Source organism: Camponotus vicinus, unplaced genomic scaffold (genome assembly GCF_025532165.1).
Source record: "Camponotus vicinus isolate PSW18456_S1 unplaced genomic scaffold, iyCamVici1.0 SCAF_3, whole genome shotgun sequence".
NCBI lineage: Eukaryota > Metazoa > Arthropoda > Insecta > Hymenoptera > Formicidae > Camponotus > Camponotus vicinus.
In genome coordinates this window covers 11,974,637-11,988,577 of record NW_028141967.1, presented here as the reverse complement: position 1 = coordinate 11,988,577, position 13,941 = coordinate 11,974,637, and the positions used below count along the sequence as shown (strand labels likewise).

Here is a 13,941-nt window from a genome sequence, read left to right as displayed (position 1 = left end):
CTGTTTTCGCGCAGGCCAGCGGCTGTACCTTTTCTTACAGGTCGTCATCGCGTAGCTCGACTCAATTTTGCAGTTGCGCATAGAGACTGGAATTACGCAGACTGGGGCAAAGTACTCTTTAGCGATGAATCTCGTTTTTGTCTCTATTCTCCAGATGGACGAGAACGAGTTTATCGTCGTCGTGGAGAACGATTTGCAGATTGTACTGTAAGTGAAAGGTACAGCTACAATGGAGGCTCTGTGATGGTTTGGGCAGGTATTTCAGCGGACGCTCATACAGATTTGCACTTTTTTGACAGGAACATGAACGCAGATGTATACGTGGAAGACATACTCCTTCCGTATGTTGTTCCGTATGCACCCTTTATCGGAGAGAACTTCTTGTTTATGCAAGACAATGCTCGACCACACACTGCGAGAAGAGTGTTTGATTTCCTCGATGAAGTTGGCATAAATCGACTTGTTTGGCCAGCAAGTAGTCCGGATTTAAATCCCATTGAGCATTTGTGGGACAATCTCGGCAAGAAAGTACGAAATCACGTACCTGCACCTCAGTCACTGCAAGAACTTCAAAGAGTTCTTCAAAATGCATGGGATACAATTACGCAGGATGAAATAAAAAGACTAATACAGAGTATGTCTGATCGTATGAAGGTAATACGCGCACGAGGAGGTCATACCCACTATTAATACACACATGCGTGCGCCCGTACACACACACACACACACACACACACACACACACACGCCACAAGGAGGGTTTGGAGTCTTTAAATACTGTGGAGCTGACGAACCACGGGGTCCTTATCCTTGTGGTATACAAACGAGCACACACACACACACACACACACACACACACACACACGCCACAAGGAGGGTTTGGAGTCTTTAAATACTGTGGAGCTGACGAACCACGGGGTCCTTATCCTTGTGGTATACAAACGAGCACACACACACACACACACACCTAAATTAAATTGAAATTATGTGCAACCATTTTTTTTCAAAATAGCGGATAAATGAAAGCATACAAAACCGATAAATAAAGGTTCCCGCTTTGCTCCAGTGCGTGGCGTGAATCAGGTATCGCAGCCCAATGGGACGAAATGCATGTGAAAGTGTGGAGTATCACCTTTACAATGCTTTTTTACCGAGCTCGATACGATAATTATTCGCTGAGCTGCAAATTGAAGAAGAAAAAAGAGCGTTTTTAATTAAATTCGGAATAACTCAGCGAAAAATCATCGTATCGAGCTCGGTAAAAAAACATTTTAAAGATAACACTCCACACTTTCACGAGCATTTGGTCTCATTGGGCTGCGTTACCTGATTTACGCCGTGCACCGTCCCAAACTCGATCCTTTAATAATCAATTTTACATCCTTTCACTTCCTTATCCGCCATTTTGAAAACAATGGCTGAGCATAATTGCCACTTAAATATTCTTAAAGTGGACATTACAGCCTTCATTTTGTTTTTTTAAACATATTTTTATCATCATTATTTACCAAGTTATGATCATTTAAAATTTGATGAAATTTTCTCAAATTTTAGGTGTACCGCTTTTTTTGCGGGTGAGTGTATATATATATATATATATATATATATATATAGAGAGAGAGAGAGAGAGAGAGAGAGAGAGTGAGAGGATCGCAAATTCGTCATTTCTCATTTATATTAAAATTTATTTGATATACGTAAGCACCTTGCTATACAGCACTACAGGTGCTACCGACATTTTGTGCACATAGCACGGAATAGAACCAGAAATTGTGCACCTTATATGTTACCCTCTGAGAACATTCGTGCACCTTGGCTTCGTAGTTTAGGTGCACGTTTTTAAGGTCCACAGAGGGCGTATCGCTTTCAGGGATCACCTAAAAGCGGGCCATGACACCTCTCATTCTTCTCTCTGATGCTATGCATATGCAGCTATGCATAACATAAGACCATATGGACCAATGAGCATCGAGTATTATGTTATGTAAGTCAATATGGCGACTTAATACTCGATGCTCATTGGTCCATATGATCTTATGCTATGCATATGCAGCTATGCAATTTCGTGTGTGAGGGCCCTGAGGGTCCTAATGCGTCGTCTACAATGAGATTTTAAGGAGACTTAAGGCATAAGATTTAAGAAATTGACCAATCACAGTCGAGTATTCTCTTAATACTTGACTGTAATTAGTCAATTTCTTAATCTTACGCCTTAAGTCTCCTTAAAATCTCATTGTAGACGACGCTTAACGCGACGCGAACATCTAGTCGCCATATTGGTTCCGGTGACGCGAACGTTTTGGAGCGGATTGGAGTGAGTAGGAGTATGCTGAGGCATGCGACGCGAACAAACCTTAGGACTCGTATTGCATGACTCGTTCACGCTTTTGTCACTGTTTGTACATAAGCATGTAACTTAACGTTCGATTGATAGAAACAAGCAGTACACGCGTTGTGCTTTGATGTAATATGGTTATGGCTAGTACCGGTTGCAATTTGTGTCTAAATATTATAAAATGAGATCATCGCGATGTGTCAACTCACGAAATATAAAATCGACATGCAATAGATCATTATCAAAACATGTTGCAGTGAGTATCAATCGCTTGCGAATAATTTAATACTTGTGACAAGTTGTGTGTATGTGTATGTGTGCCGCAATATGTTAGCTTGTCGTCTGTCAATGTTACACTTTGGTCTCCAATTCAATAGTGTTGCTAATAAACACAGTGGATTTAATGATTTTCAAGGATGACGGAATGTAAAGTGTTTACCATTCTCAATGATTTTATCTTGAATTTCGTTTGTGTATTAAATAAATAGTTATAGTAATCGATAACCGTAAAATGATTATTAATCTTGTTATTTGAAAAATATACCACTTGCATTTTCACGTTATATTTTCATGTTAACTTTCATAGATTTTAATCAAACTTTCAAAGTTCATACGCGAGCGATATTGATATAACGCAAACAATTATTTCCTTTTTAATTGTTTTGGCCTGTATTTAGAAGAAATATATACACACACACAACACACACACACACACACACACACACATATAATAAGCAAAACAATAACAGATTACTTTTTTTCACAAGTATTTGATTACTTTTTTCACAAGTTTTTACTTGAAAATATACTAATGTTATAATGCCTTTTATGATGTTTTTTTATTTGATAAATTTGACAAAGTACAGATTTGAACATTTTCTCTTTTCTTAAAAGAAAAATTTTTTACATAGTGTATTATGATTATAACATTACATGTATATTCTATTTTGTGCTTTTTCAGTCAATGAATATATAAATGTTTTTAAAGATGTGAAAATAAAAATTTTTGGAAAAAAATTTCTATACTTATACTCAGATAACACTAAACATTTCTATGAACGTGCTATGAATATTCTTTAAGAATGTTTCGGATATTCTATAAGACATTCTTATATATTTATAGTATGTTTACAGTATATTCGAATGGCACTATTTTAAATGTTTTTTGAATGTGACTAGAATAATCTATCGAATATTCTATGTAACATTTTATGTATATTTATAGAATATTCCATATATGTTCTAATAGAATGTTCTATAAATGTAATGCGTAATATATTACACAGAATATTCTATACTCATTCTATGGCCCATATTCTGAGTCCTTTTTTATTGATAAAAGTGCTTCTAAAAGTGGCTTGTAGCCAATGAAAAGACTTATAAGCCACTTTTAGAAGCACTTTTATCGATAAAAGAGGATATGGACTTTCAGAAATGGACTTGGATGGAGATTCAGAATATGGACTTATGTATTTACATTAGAATAAAATAAATAGTCTCTCCATAAACATAAATTATTATTTTCAAAAACAACTAAATTTCACCTTTTTACGAAAAAAACAAAAAATTAAATAGAAAATAATATAAGTTGAGAATGTTAAAGTATTAATTTTTTTTATTAACTGATCCCCCATAGCAAAAAATGTCACAGTGATGTCACAAAGACATTGCTCTGTGACGATAAAATATGTCAAAATAAAATCACAGTGATGTCATAGTGACGTGCGAATGTCCGCTTTGTAACAGATGTGATGTCATCATGACATCATTGTGATAAGAAATGGAATGTTATAGCGATGTAATTTATACAGATGTGATATCACTATGACATCATTGTGATAGGAAATGGAATGTTACAGTGATGTAATTTATACAGATGTGATGTCACTATGACATCATTGTGATAGGAAATGGAATGTTATAGTGATATAATTTATACGTCATAAAAGGGTTTTATATAAGAGAGACAAAGATTGGTTTTAACACGAGTAAAAGTACCAATCTTTAAAATTAATGAAATTCATAGCAGTGCTATAGCAGTGCTGAAAGGAGAGATAAACGTTCAATACAAGTTTACCGAGCATTTATCTCTTTTTAGCGCTGCTATAAAATATGTTTTTCATTAATTTTAAAGATTATTACTTTTTACTCGTGTTACAATCAACCCTTGTCTCCCCTACGTTTTTCTTTCAAATAAATGTAATTTATTTAATTACAATTTAATTACATTTTTATTTTTTTAAATAATACATATACGTTCCAAAAAATATAAGCCATATTATTATATGTGTGTGTGTGTGTAACTATCATTTAATACACATTCACGTTAAATCACATCATTTAATCACATTTAATAACTATATCTCTCACTAACATATATAATACTTATAATAAATAATTTTTAAAGTAATTTTTTTTAAATTCTAGTTATCACTTTATCAGAATTATGAAAAAAAAATTGATACAATTGTTAGAAAACTTAAATGCGCATAACTTTTTAATATATAGGCATTAATAAAATAAAAATAGTGATTGTTCATTTTTTATGCTACAGCTACGCATAAAAATACTAAAATACTTAGAACTTTAAATTACTTTAATATTACTTTAATATTCAACTGTATATATTATTATAACCTTTCTCGTTCTACACTATATTTAAAAAATAATATTTAATAATTACTTTATTACACTTACAACTATGCATATGTATTTAATACTGTAACCATTTAAATAATAAAATATATATATAATTACTGTGTATGAAATTAATACATTCAAAATAAAAAAAGTACATATGCAAAAATAAACTCTTTATAAAATCTATAAATAAACGTAATAATAATAAACTGTGCAATAAACGTAATAATGAACTGAATAATAAACGTTCAAATATTATTTATTATATATTAAAATTACTATATTTAATAACCTGTCCTTTTTTTTGTTTAGATCTCCTCATTTTCGCATCTCTTTTTTCGTTCTTCTTTTTTCCTAAAAAGAAATATGTGATTGTTATACATAGGTGCAATAAGTCAATTCTGCAATAAATATTCTATACAAAAATAACAATAAGTTCTTAAACGTTGTATTTAATTTAAAAAAACTAATACACGCAATAATGAACAGATAGTGCATGTGTTCACCCTCTTTAAAATCAGTTTCTTATAAAAATAAAAAGTTTGAGATAAGATGATAAAAGTTAAATTGAGGTATATTATTATACAGGGTGGGTCATTTTAATCTATGCACCCAAATTTCTTTGTACCTAAGACAGATACGGAAAAATGATTCAGACAAAAGTTTTATGGTTTCGAGGGGGCCATAAGATGGTATCATTGGTTTAACCTTGAAGAGTTATTTGAAGGTCACATGAAGGTCACCTTTAATTTCTTAAATGGAACCTACTATTTGTCATTGCACATTCTTGTAGCTTATCTCGAGAGCTTTCCAAAACACTATAATTAAGTACTTTTTTGTTAAGTACTTTTTGAGTTATGAGGCTTGAAATAATTTCTTAATTTTACATAAACCGTAAAATATCTTGTAAAATATTCATTTTTCGATTATCTTACCTTAATACTTTTATGTACAAAATAATGAGAGGAATCAATTGGTGTAAAGAAAACACATAGTTGTTTTTAAGAAAAAATATGGAATTGTTAATTGCAAATTACATATTTTTTCTTAAAAACAACTATGTGTTTTCTTTACACCAATTGATTCCTCTCATTATTTTGTACATAAAAGTATTAAGGTAAGATAATCGAAAAATGAATATTTTACAAGATATTTTACGGTTTATGTAAAATTAAGAAATTATTTCAAGCCTCATAACTCAAAAAGTACTTAACAAAAAAGTACTTAATTATAGTGTTTTGGAAAGCTCTCGAGATAAGCTACAAGAATATGCAATGACAAATAGTAGGTTCCATTTAAGAAATTAAAGGTGACCTTCATGTGACCTTCAAATAACTCTTCAAGGTCAAACCAATGATACCATCTTATGGCCCCCTCGAAACCATAAAACTTTTGTCTGAATCATTTTTCCGTATCTGTCTTAGGTACAAAGAAATTTGGGTGCATAGATTAAAATGGCCCACCCTGTATATAACTTACAAATCTCGGTCAAATCTCTGCTTGGCTAAAATTAGCCATCTTGCAATTATATCCTCAACTTCCTTATTTGTTAAATTGCTTCTTGAAGTTCGCGCAGCATCTAACAACAAGTTTAAACAGATATGTGTGGTTATAGATTATACAGGGTGAGCCATTTTAATTAACGCACGCAATTATTTCGGAAATAAAGCATTTTAGAGAAAAATGTTTCAGACAAAAGTTGTTTGGTTTCGAGGGGGCCATAAGATGGTATCATTGGTTTGACCTTGAAGAGTTATTTGAAGGTCACATGAAGGTCACCTTCAATTTCTTAAATGGAACCTACTATTTGTCATTGCATATTCTTGTAGCTTATCTCGATAGCTTTCCAAAACACTATAATTAAGTACCTTTTCGCTAAGTACTTTTTGAGTTATGAGGTTTGAAATAATTTCTTAATTTTACATAAACCGTAAAATATCTAGTAAAATATTCATTTTTCGATTATCTTACCTTAATACTTTTACGTACAAAATAATGAGAGGAATCAACTGGTGTAAAAAAAACACATAGTTGTTTTGAAGAAAAAATATGTAATTTGCAATTAACAATTCCATATTTTTTCTTAAAAACAACTATGTGTTTTCTTTACACCAATTGATTCCTCTCATTATTTTGTACATAAAAGTATTAAGGTAAGATAATCGAAAAATGAATATTTTACAAGATATTTTACGGTTTATGTAAAATTAAGAAATTATTTCAAGCCTCATAACTCAAAAAGTACTTAACGAAAAGGTACTTAATTATAGTGTTTTGGAAAGCTCTCGAGATAAGCTACAAGAATATGCAATGACAAATAGTAGGTTCCATTTAAGAAATTGAAGGTGACCTTCATGTGACCTTCAAATAACTCTTCAAGGTCAAACCAATGATACCATCTTATGGCCCCCTTGAAACCATAAAACTTTTGTCTGAAACATTTTTCTCTAAAATGCTTTGTTTCCGAAATAATTGCGTGCGTTAATTAAAATGGCTCACCCTGTATAAAAATTTAAAGCGACTTAATTATATATATATATATATTTGTATATATACTATTCAAAATTATTTTATATTCCTATGATATACATATTATTGAATGATGATATTAGAGTTCTAATAGCATCATCCAATATAACCATGCATAGAATGCTATATATAAAGTGTCTAAAATACGTCAATAAAAACATTTCTGTGATTAAATATTTATATATTTACTTATGATACATATAGTAATGCGAAGATTTTTAAAGGCATTTTTCAATTTTGCACCAGCCCAACTATATTCCATTGCTAATTTATTTGTTAAAATATGTTTCATCATGTACGAAATCACATCATGATGATCCTTACCTCCTAAAAGGCTTAATTGTCTTGTCTAAAAATATTAAATAATTTAATTAATATCAGTTTATGATCTAAAAATATCAAAATAATAAACATTTGTTTTTCTCTTATAAAAAAAGTTAACATTACTTTTCTTTTAACTTCTTTAAAATTATTTAACATTATATAAATAAATAAATATGTCCAAAATATTGCTTCTTATAAGACATTTCAATAAAATGTTTCTAATCGTGAGTATAAAATGATAATATTTTGTATATACCATTTCTGCAGCAACACATTTGTTTTTTAATTGATTATCAATTCTCTGTAATTGTTCTACGGTATCTGCTGGTAAATCGAAATCATAATCTTCATTTTCTTTTGAATCCGTATCCTTATTTCTTCTTATGTGATTATCCAACTTTATTAAACGTGCATCAATTGTTGCAAGATTTAACAATACTGCATTTAGTTTCCTGATAATTAAATTATGAAAATATGCAAAAATAATGATGACACATATTATTGTATATTTACTCAGATTATATATTACGAATTATATACCATTTTAAATATATGTTTACAGTGATATAAATAAAAAAAATTAAAACTTTAATAATATATATATAGGTAAGCTTTTACAAAAATTTAAAATTAATAACAGATATATTTTACCTAAATCAATCTCAGCATTACAAGTATTGGATGTAGATATTGTATCTGAATTTTGTGGAACAAGGTCATCTTTATTTGCTGTTCGATGTTCTTGTGAACTTATAGATTTACTACATGTAACTGCAGAAATTTTTTTAGACTGAATATTAATTACTTTTTCATTACTTATTTGTCAGAGGCTTAGTTATTTTCTTATCACTTTTTATCAGTGGTTTTTTTATTTCATAGGTCATTTTGCTTTTATTTAAATCGTTTGATATATTAGAAGCTTCATCTAAATCATTGCTTGTGTCAGTTCTATCTGAATTATCAGAAGAAAAACTTGAAATTTTTTTTACTCGATTCATTTTCTTATCACCTTGTATTAATGGTGTCTTTATTTCACAGATTTTGCTCTTATTTATTGTTAAAGCTTTTGGTGTATTAGGAAAATCATCTAACTCTAAATCATTGCGAGTTTTTAATTTATTGATGCTTGTGTCACTTGTATCAGAATTATCAGGAGAGGAACCTGTATTTTTTTTTGCTCGTTGATATCTCGATTTTTTGAGGTCATTTCCATCATCACCATCTATATCGGATATTTGTTCAGCTAATTTAAGTTTGTCTATAGCTTTATCATATGTATCTAAAACGTATAAAATTTTTGAATATTAAAAATTAGATTTTTGTTTTTATATATTTTATAATCAAATATCACTTAAAATTTAAATTTTAATATATACTTTTAATACATATATATTATAATTTTAATTTATATAATTTTTGAAAAAAAATAAAATACATTTTTATATTACTAACCGCTGCTACCAAAAATACGGATTATTTTATATAATTGCCAATCATCAGAAGGAGATATTCTTTTCATAATTGCTTTATTTATCTTAATTTGACTTGTATATGATGGCCATTTACATTCCTTATTATTTTCAGTTAACCATTCAGAAGGAACAATTTGTAAACCATCTTCGAACTCCACAATATTATACGCCATTATAATAACTAAATAAAAATTTATCAGCATTAAAATTATAAATAATCTATAATATAATAAAAATGTGACGATAATAATAATAATAATATTTGCAATTTATATTAGAGTATTAGAATTACGTTTAATTATTTTATTATAAATGCAAATTAATATTAAACATATGTATTATTCAGTTGTGTGTAACATCGGAAATATAATATAATTTTTTTTATAAGGCATTTTCAACATTTTTGCTCTAATTTTATCAAACTCCCATGTCTGAAGATGAGAATATTCAGACATGATACCAATATTTAAAGTTAATGATGAAATAGGCTGTGTATATAAATCTTCCACTAACACAAGCACTTTGCCAATAGCATACATTTTATTGTCATTAGATTTAATGAAATTTAAAATTGACATTATTTGTCCATTTTCAAAAGAAATGCAATTATTTTTTGGATCATCACAGTTAATATAATATTGATTATTGCAAAAAATTTTATATTGTTGTACAGAAATGAAATCTTTCGTAATAGGACCATCACAATGAGAGTGTGTAAAACATTTTTCCATATCGTATGAATTTGAATATATTTTGAATGTTTCATTATTATGTATTGTCTCAATTTCTGCAAATCTTATTGTTAATTACTGTAATGGTTGGTTAGTTTTACGAATTAATTTCTTAACGTAGACATATAATTCTCAAATTTAAATGCACTGAATTTATCCAGAGCACCAAATTGTTTTACGTCTGCAGCAAGATGTAATAAATTATGAATATTATGTGAAATATATTTAGAACCGTAGATAACTTGAAATGATTTTACAAAATGTTTTAATAAATTTTCTGCATATTCTATAATAGAAGTTTGATATGTTAAAGTAGGATGTGCAAGAATTGTGATTGCTACATGTAATGTTAAAAAATTTAAATATACATTTTCTTGTAGTATTCCTTTCAATATAATAGGACCCGTATATAATAAAAATTGCCGATATTCTGTGGCTTTCCAATGTTTCATGTACTTTAATGATCTTGGTTTTCGAGCAAAATCAGAAGGAATATAATTGCGTAACTTTATTAGTTTCTTAGAAATTTTTTCTTTGTCTAAATTTGATAATCTTGTCTTAAGTGGTCCTGAAAGCCATAACATAATAAGTTTACGCATAACACCCAAACATACCAGGTGCATATAATCTAGTGGCACATTTGTAACTAAGCCTAGATTTGGTATATTTTTTAAAATTGTGTCACCAGTTTGATAATCAAGATTATAAGATCCAGTAAAAAATTCTTTATCATTACGTAACATCATATTAGATGTGTATGGAAAACATATATGTCCTTCTATATTATCACCTTCAATAATGCATTTAGTGCAACTATTATATCCAGTGTGTCCTTTTACATTTAAAATAAATGATTTAGCAGGAGCGTCACAAATTATTGCTTTAATTTCGACTTTTATGATCTGTCCCTCATAATCAATCCCATTATTTATAAAAGCAATAGCATCATCTACAAACATTTTTAAAAACTCGTTTGCATTTTTTGGTTTTCCTTCACCATAATATAAGGCAATGACATATACATTGTTTATAATATTATCTGCACATAATATTGGCCATAAACTCTTTGCGGAAGACTTATATATAGGTAAACCATCAATATTTATAAATAATTGAATGTTATCAAGAGCAAAATTCAATTTTTTACGTTCTTTAATAATTTTTAGAAGAGCTTTTTCGAGACCTAAGTGGCAGTAATCTCCGTTTTCAATTTGTATAATTTCAGTTGATTTAGGAATTTGCAATAATGTACGTGGATCTTTAGGCAAAGTATAATTAGTGTGTGTTTGCAATATCTGTAAAAGGCGACGGAGTGATTTATGTGATATCTTTTCTTCAATAGCCCATTTACTTATGTCATGTATAAAAGTTTCGTTATCATTTAAACACAGATTTTCATAATTGTTATCGACTATAGCTTGCAGCTTATTTGCATCCGTGTAATTTTGTATCATACAGGCATTATTTTCATTCAGAAAGTTAATATTATTTTCATCACTTTCATCACAAGATTGATTTAGATTTCTATCTGAGTATACTTTATCAGAATCACATAAAGATGAAGCATTCTCATCAACAACAATTAGTTGATCATTATTATTATTAATTATTGCCATAGAATCCGCAGAATCAGTCTGATGAGTTATCATATTCATATCTGTTACTGTGTTTCTTGCAACTAACCTTCGTTTATGTCTTGCACTATAAAATATTGAGTGTTTTCGTTTGCGACCCATATTTTTCACAAAAAATATTTTTTTTCCTAAATATACATATACAATGAAAAAAAGATATCTTGTTACAATAAATATGAAAAAATATAAGACAAACATAAGACAAAAAAATATTGTATATATACTAACCTTAATTTTTATGTTGATGTTTTTCACTTTCGTGTTAAATCACTTCTTATTGCTAAGTGATCTTCTGAGATCACTTATTTTGAGTCAAAATGTCCTCTTATGCAAATAAAAAACACGTGCTGGTACACCAACAGACAACAATGACTGCGTATACGCTGCAGCGTTTTGGGCAACGTGTACGCGCCTACACGGTCACGCTTGCATTAGGGTTAGGTAAGGTTAGGTTACATTAAGTAGCGTCCATTAACGGTAACGTGATTGATTCTTTTACTTTTAGAACAAATCAACGTCAAGTCTTGACAAGATGACAATTTAGCAGTCATTCTGCTGAACGCGACTATTTTAAAGAAAAATATTTCAAATAAAAGTTGTTTGATTCAAAGGAGGTCATAAAGTAGATGATGCCCTTTATTTGATGAATTTTTTAAGAGATATTTGAAGTGGTGTTATTTTAAATTGGACACCCTAATATATATTGAGTTATAGCAGTAATAAATATAAATAAATAAATATAAATTATTTATTAAATATATCATAAATTAAACTTTATTTTTCTAATTTTAATTGTTGATCGTCACAGCACAACATCTTTATGATGTCACTGTGACATATTTTTGCTATGGGGATTTTTTATCATTATTGTTACATTTCGTGATATACTAGTTATATCAATGTGACATTTTTGATGATATCACTATAACATCATAAAGATGTTGTGCTGTGACGATTAAATATATTTTTTATCGTCACAGCACAACATCTTTATGATGTCACTGTGACATTTTCTTGCTATGACAGATTTTTTTATCCTTATTGTTACATTTCGTGATATACTAGTTATATCAATGTGACATTTTTGATGATATCACTATAACATCATAAAGATGTTGGCTGTGACGATTAAATATATTTTTTATCGTCACAGCACAACATCTTTATGATGTCACTGTGACATTTTCTTGCTATGACAGATTTTTTTATCCTTATTGTTACATTTCGTGATATATTAATTATATCAATGTGACATTTTACAATGATATCACTTCAATTGTGATTAATGATATCACTGTTACCTTCCAATAATCTCACAATGACATCACAGTGACATCACATTTTTTTGTCACCTTGTGACTCTATTGTGAGCTTATTGTGATGTCACTGTGACATTTTTTGCTATGGGGGATATTATCTGTTTTTTAATTTTAACACTTCCACATTATCAATTTCTTTTGTACTTTAAGTAATTTTTGTTCTTATAAAAAAGATGAATTTAACTGCTTTTGAAAATGAACAATTTCATGTTTTTTAGAACTGATTATTTGATTATATATGTTACAGAAGTTTACATTATGTAATTAATAAATACATAAAAGTAATTTTGAGTTCATTTTTTATTTTAAAAAATAATTTTTAAAACTTTTTAGACATATTTTTATAAAAATACATATAAACACGTATTTATAAATTCACTGAACTTTACATGTATTTCATGAAATGTATTATAGTTTCTACAAAATTAAATTATGAGTTCTATCAACAATATTTTGTTAATAATTAATTAAAAATTAATTTTCACAAAAATGACTTCTTTTTTTAAATGTGAAGTAAGGATTTCTGTTTTTTATTTTTATTATTTAATTAGATGTTAATTAGATGTTAATTATATGTTAATTTTGTATACATATATTGATTTTTATATTGATATTGTAAATATCAATATTGTAAATATAAAATACATGAAATATTATGTTTTGAAATTATTATATTATTTATTATGTATGCATGCAGTAGTTTTTATCCAAAACTTAAATGAAAGTGCTTTTATTTCCAATAATTTTTATCCAAAACTTAAATGAGGGAGTTTTTATTTCCAATTTTTTTTCTTCTTTTTTAGTATGAAAACCTCATACTAGAAAGAAAGGCTTTTTAAGAAATAGAAACAAGCGATTGATAATTGATTGAGTTTATATATTGCCTATCATATATACATATACTTCTGGACAAAATTAACACATAATTTTTTTTTCACTTTTTCTTTAAAAGTTGAT

At 28.7% G+C, this 13,941-nt stretch overlaps 2 protein-coding genes and 1 long non-coding RNA gene across 17 annotated transcripts in view; 1 reads left to right on the top strand and 2 right to left on the bottom strand.

Moving 5' to 3' along the window:
• LOC145968657 (uncharacterized) overlaps positions 1 to 13,941 on the bottom strand; it is a 47,489-nt gene that overhangs the window by 23,299 nt on the left and 10,249 nt on the right. The window lies entirely within an intron of this gene.
• Ttll5 (Tubulin tyrosine ligase-like 5) overlaps positions 2,398 to 13,941 on the top strand; it is a 354,482-nt gene continuing 342,938 nt past the window's right edge. For 7 of the 11 annotated variants that reach the window (XR_014437810.1, XR_014437811.1, XR_014437812.1 and 4 more), the window contains exon 1: positions 2,403 to 2,591. Coding sequence is in view for 1 of the 11 variants with exons in the window: in XM_083094286.1 (XP_082950412.1) it covers positions 2,584 to 2,591 (8 nt within the window). In the remaining 10 variants the exon portion in view is untranslated. Of the gene's footprint in view, positions 2,592 to 13,941 lie in introns of all 11 variants that reach the window. The other 4 variants (XM_083094293.1, XM_083094284.1, XM_083094286.1 and 1 more) reach the window with 3 other exon arrangements.
• Positions 4,457 to 12,310, bottom strand: LOC145968500 (uncharacterized). 5 transcript variants are annotated; one of them, XM_083094007.1, is made up of 8 exons: positions 11,894 to 12,116; positions 11,715 to 11,793; positions 9,281 to 9,481; positions 8,480 to 9,107; positions 8,085 to 8,280; positions 7,829 to 7,853; positions 6,455 to 6,554; positions 4,457 to 5,329 (listed from the first exon to the last, which is right to left on the bottom strand). In XM_083094007.1, exons 5-8 carry the CDS (start codon positions 8,085 to 8,087, stop codon positions 5,284 to 5,286), a joined length of 174 nt encoding a protein of 57 aa, XP_082950133.1. In that variant the 5' UTR covers positions 8,088 to 8,280; positions 8,480 to 9,107; positions 9,281 to 9,481; positions 11,715 to 11,793; positions 11,894 to 12,116; the 3' UTR covers positions 4,457 to 5,283. The 5 variants fall into 5 exon arrangements, 2 of the variants coding, with proteins under 2 accessions (XP_082950133.1, XP_082950132.1); XM_083094006.1 differs by having other exon boundaries at positions 4,531 to 5,329; positions 7,694 to 7,853; XR_014437748.1 differs by having other exon boundaries at positions 5,309 to 5,329; positions 7,694 to 7,853; positions 9,281 to 11,793; positions 11,894 to 12,310.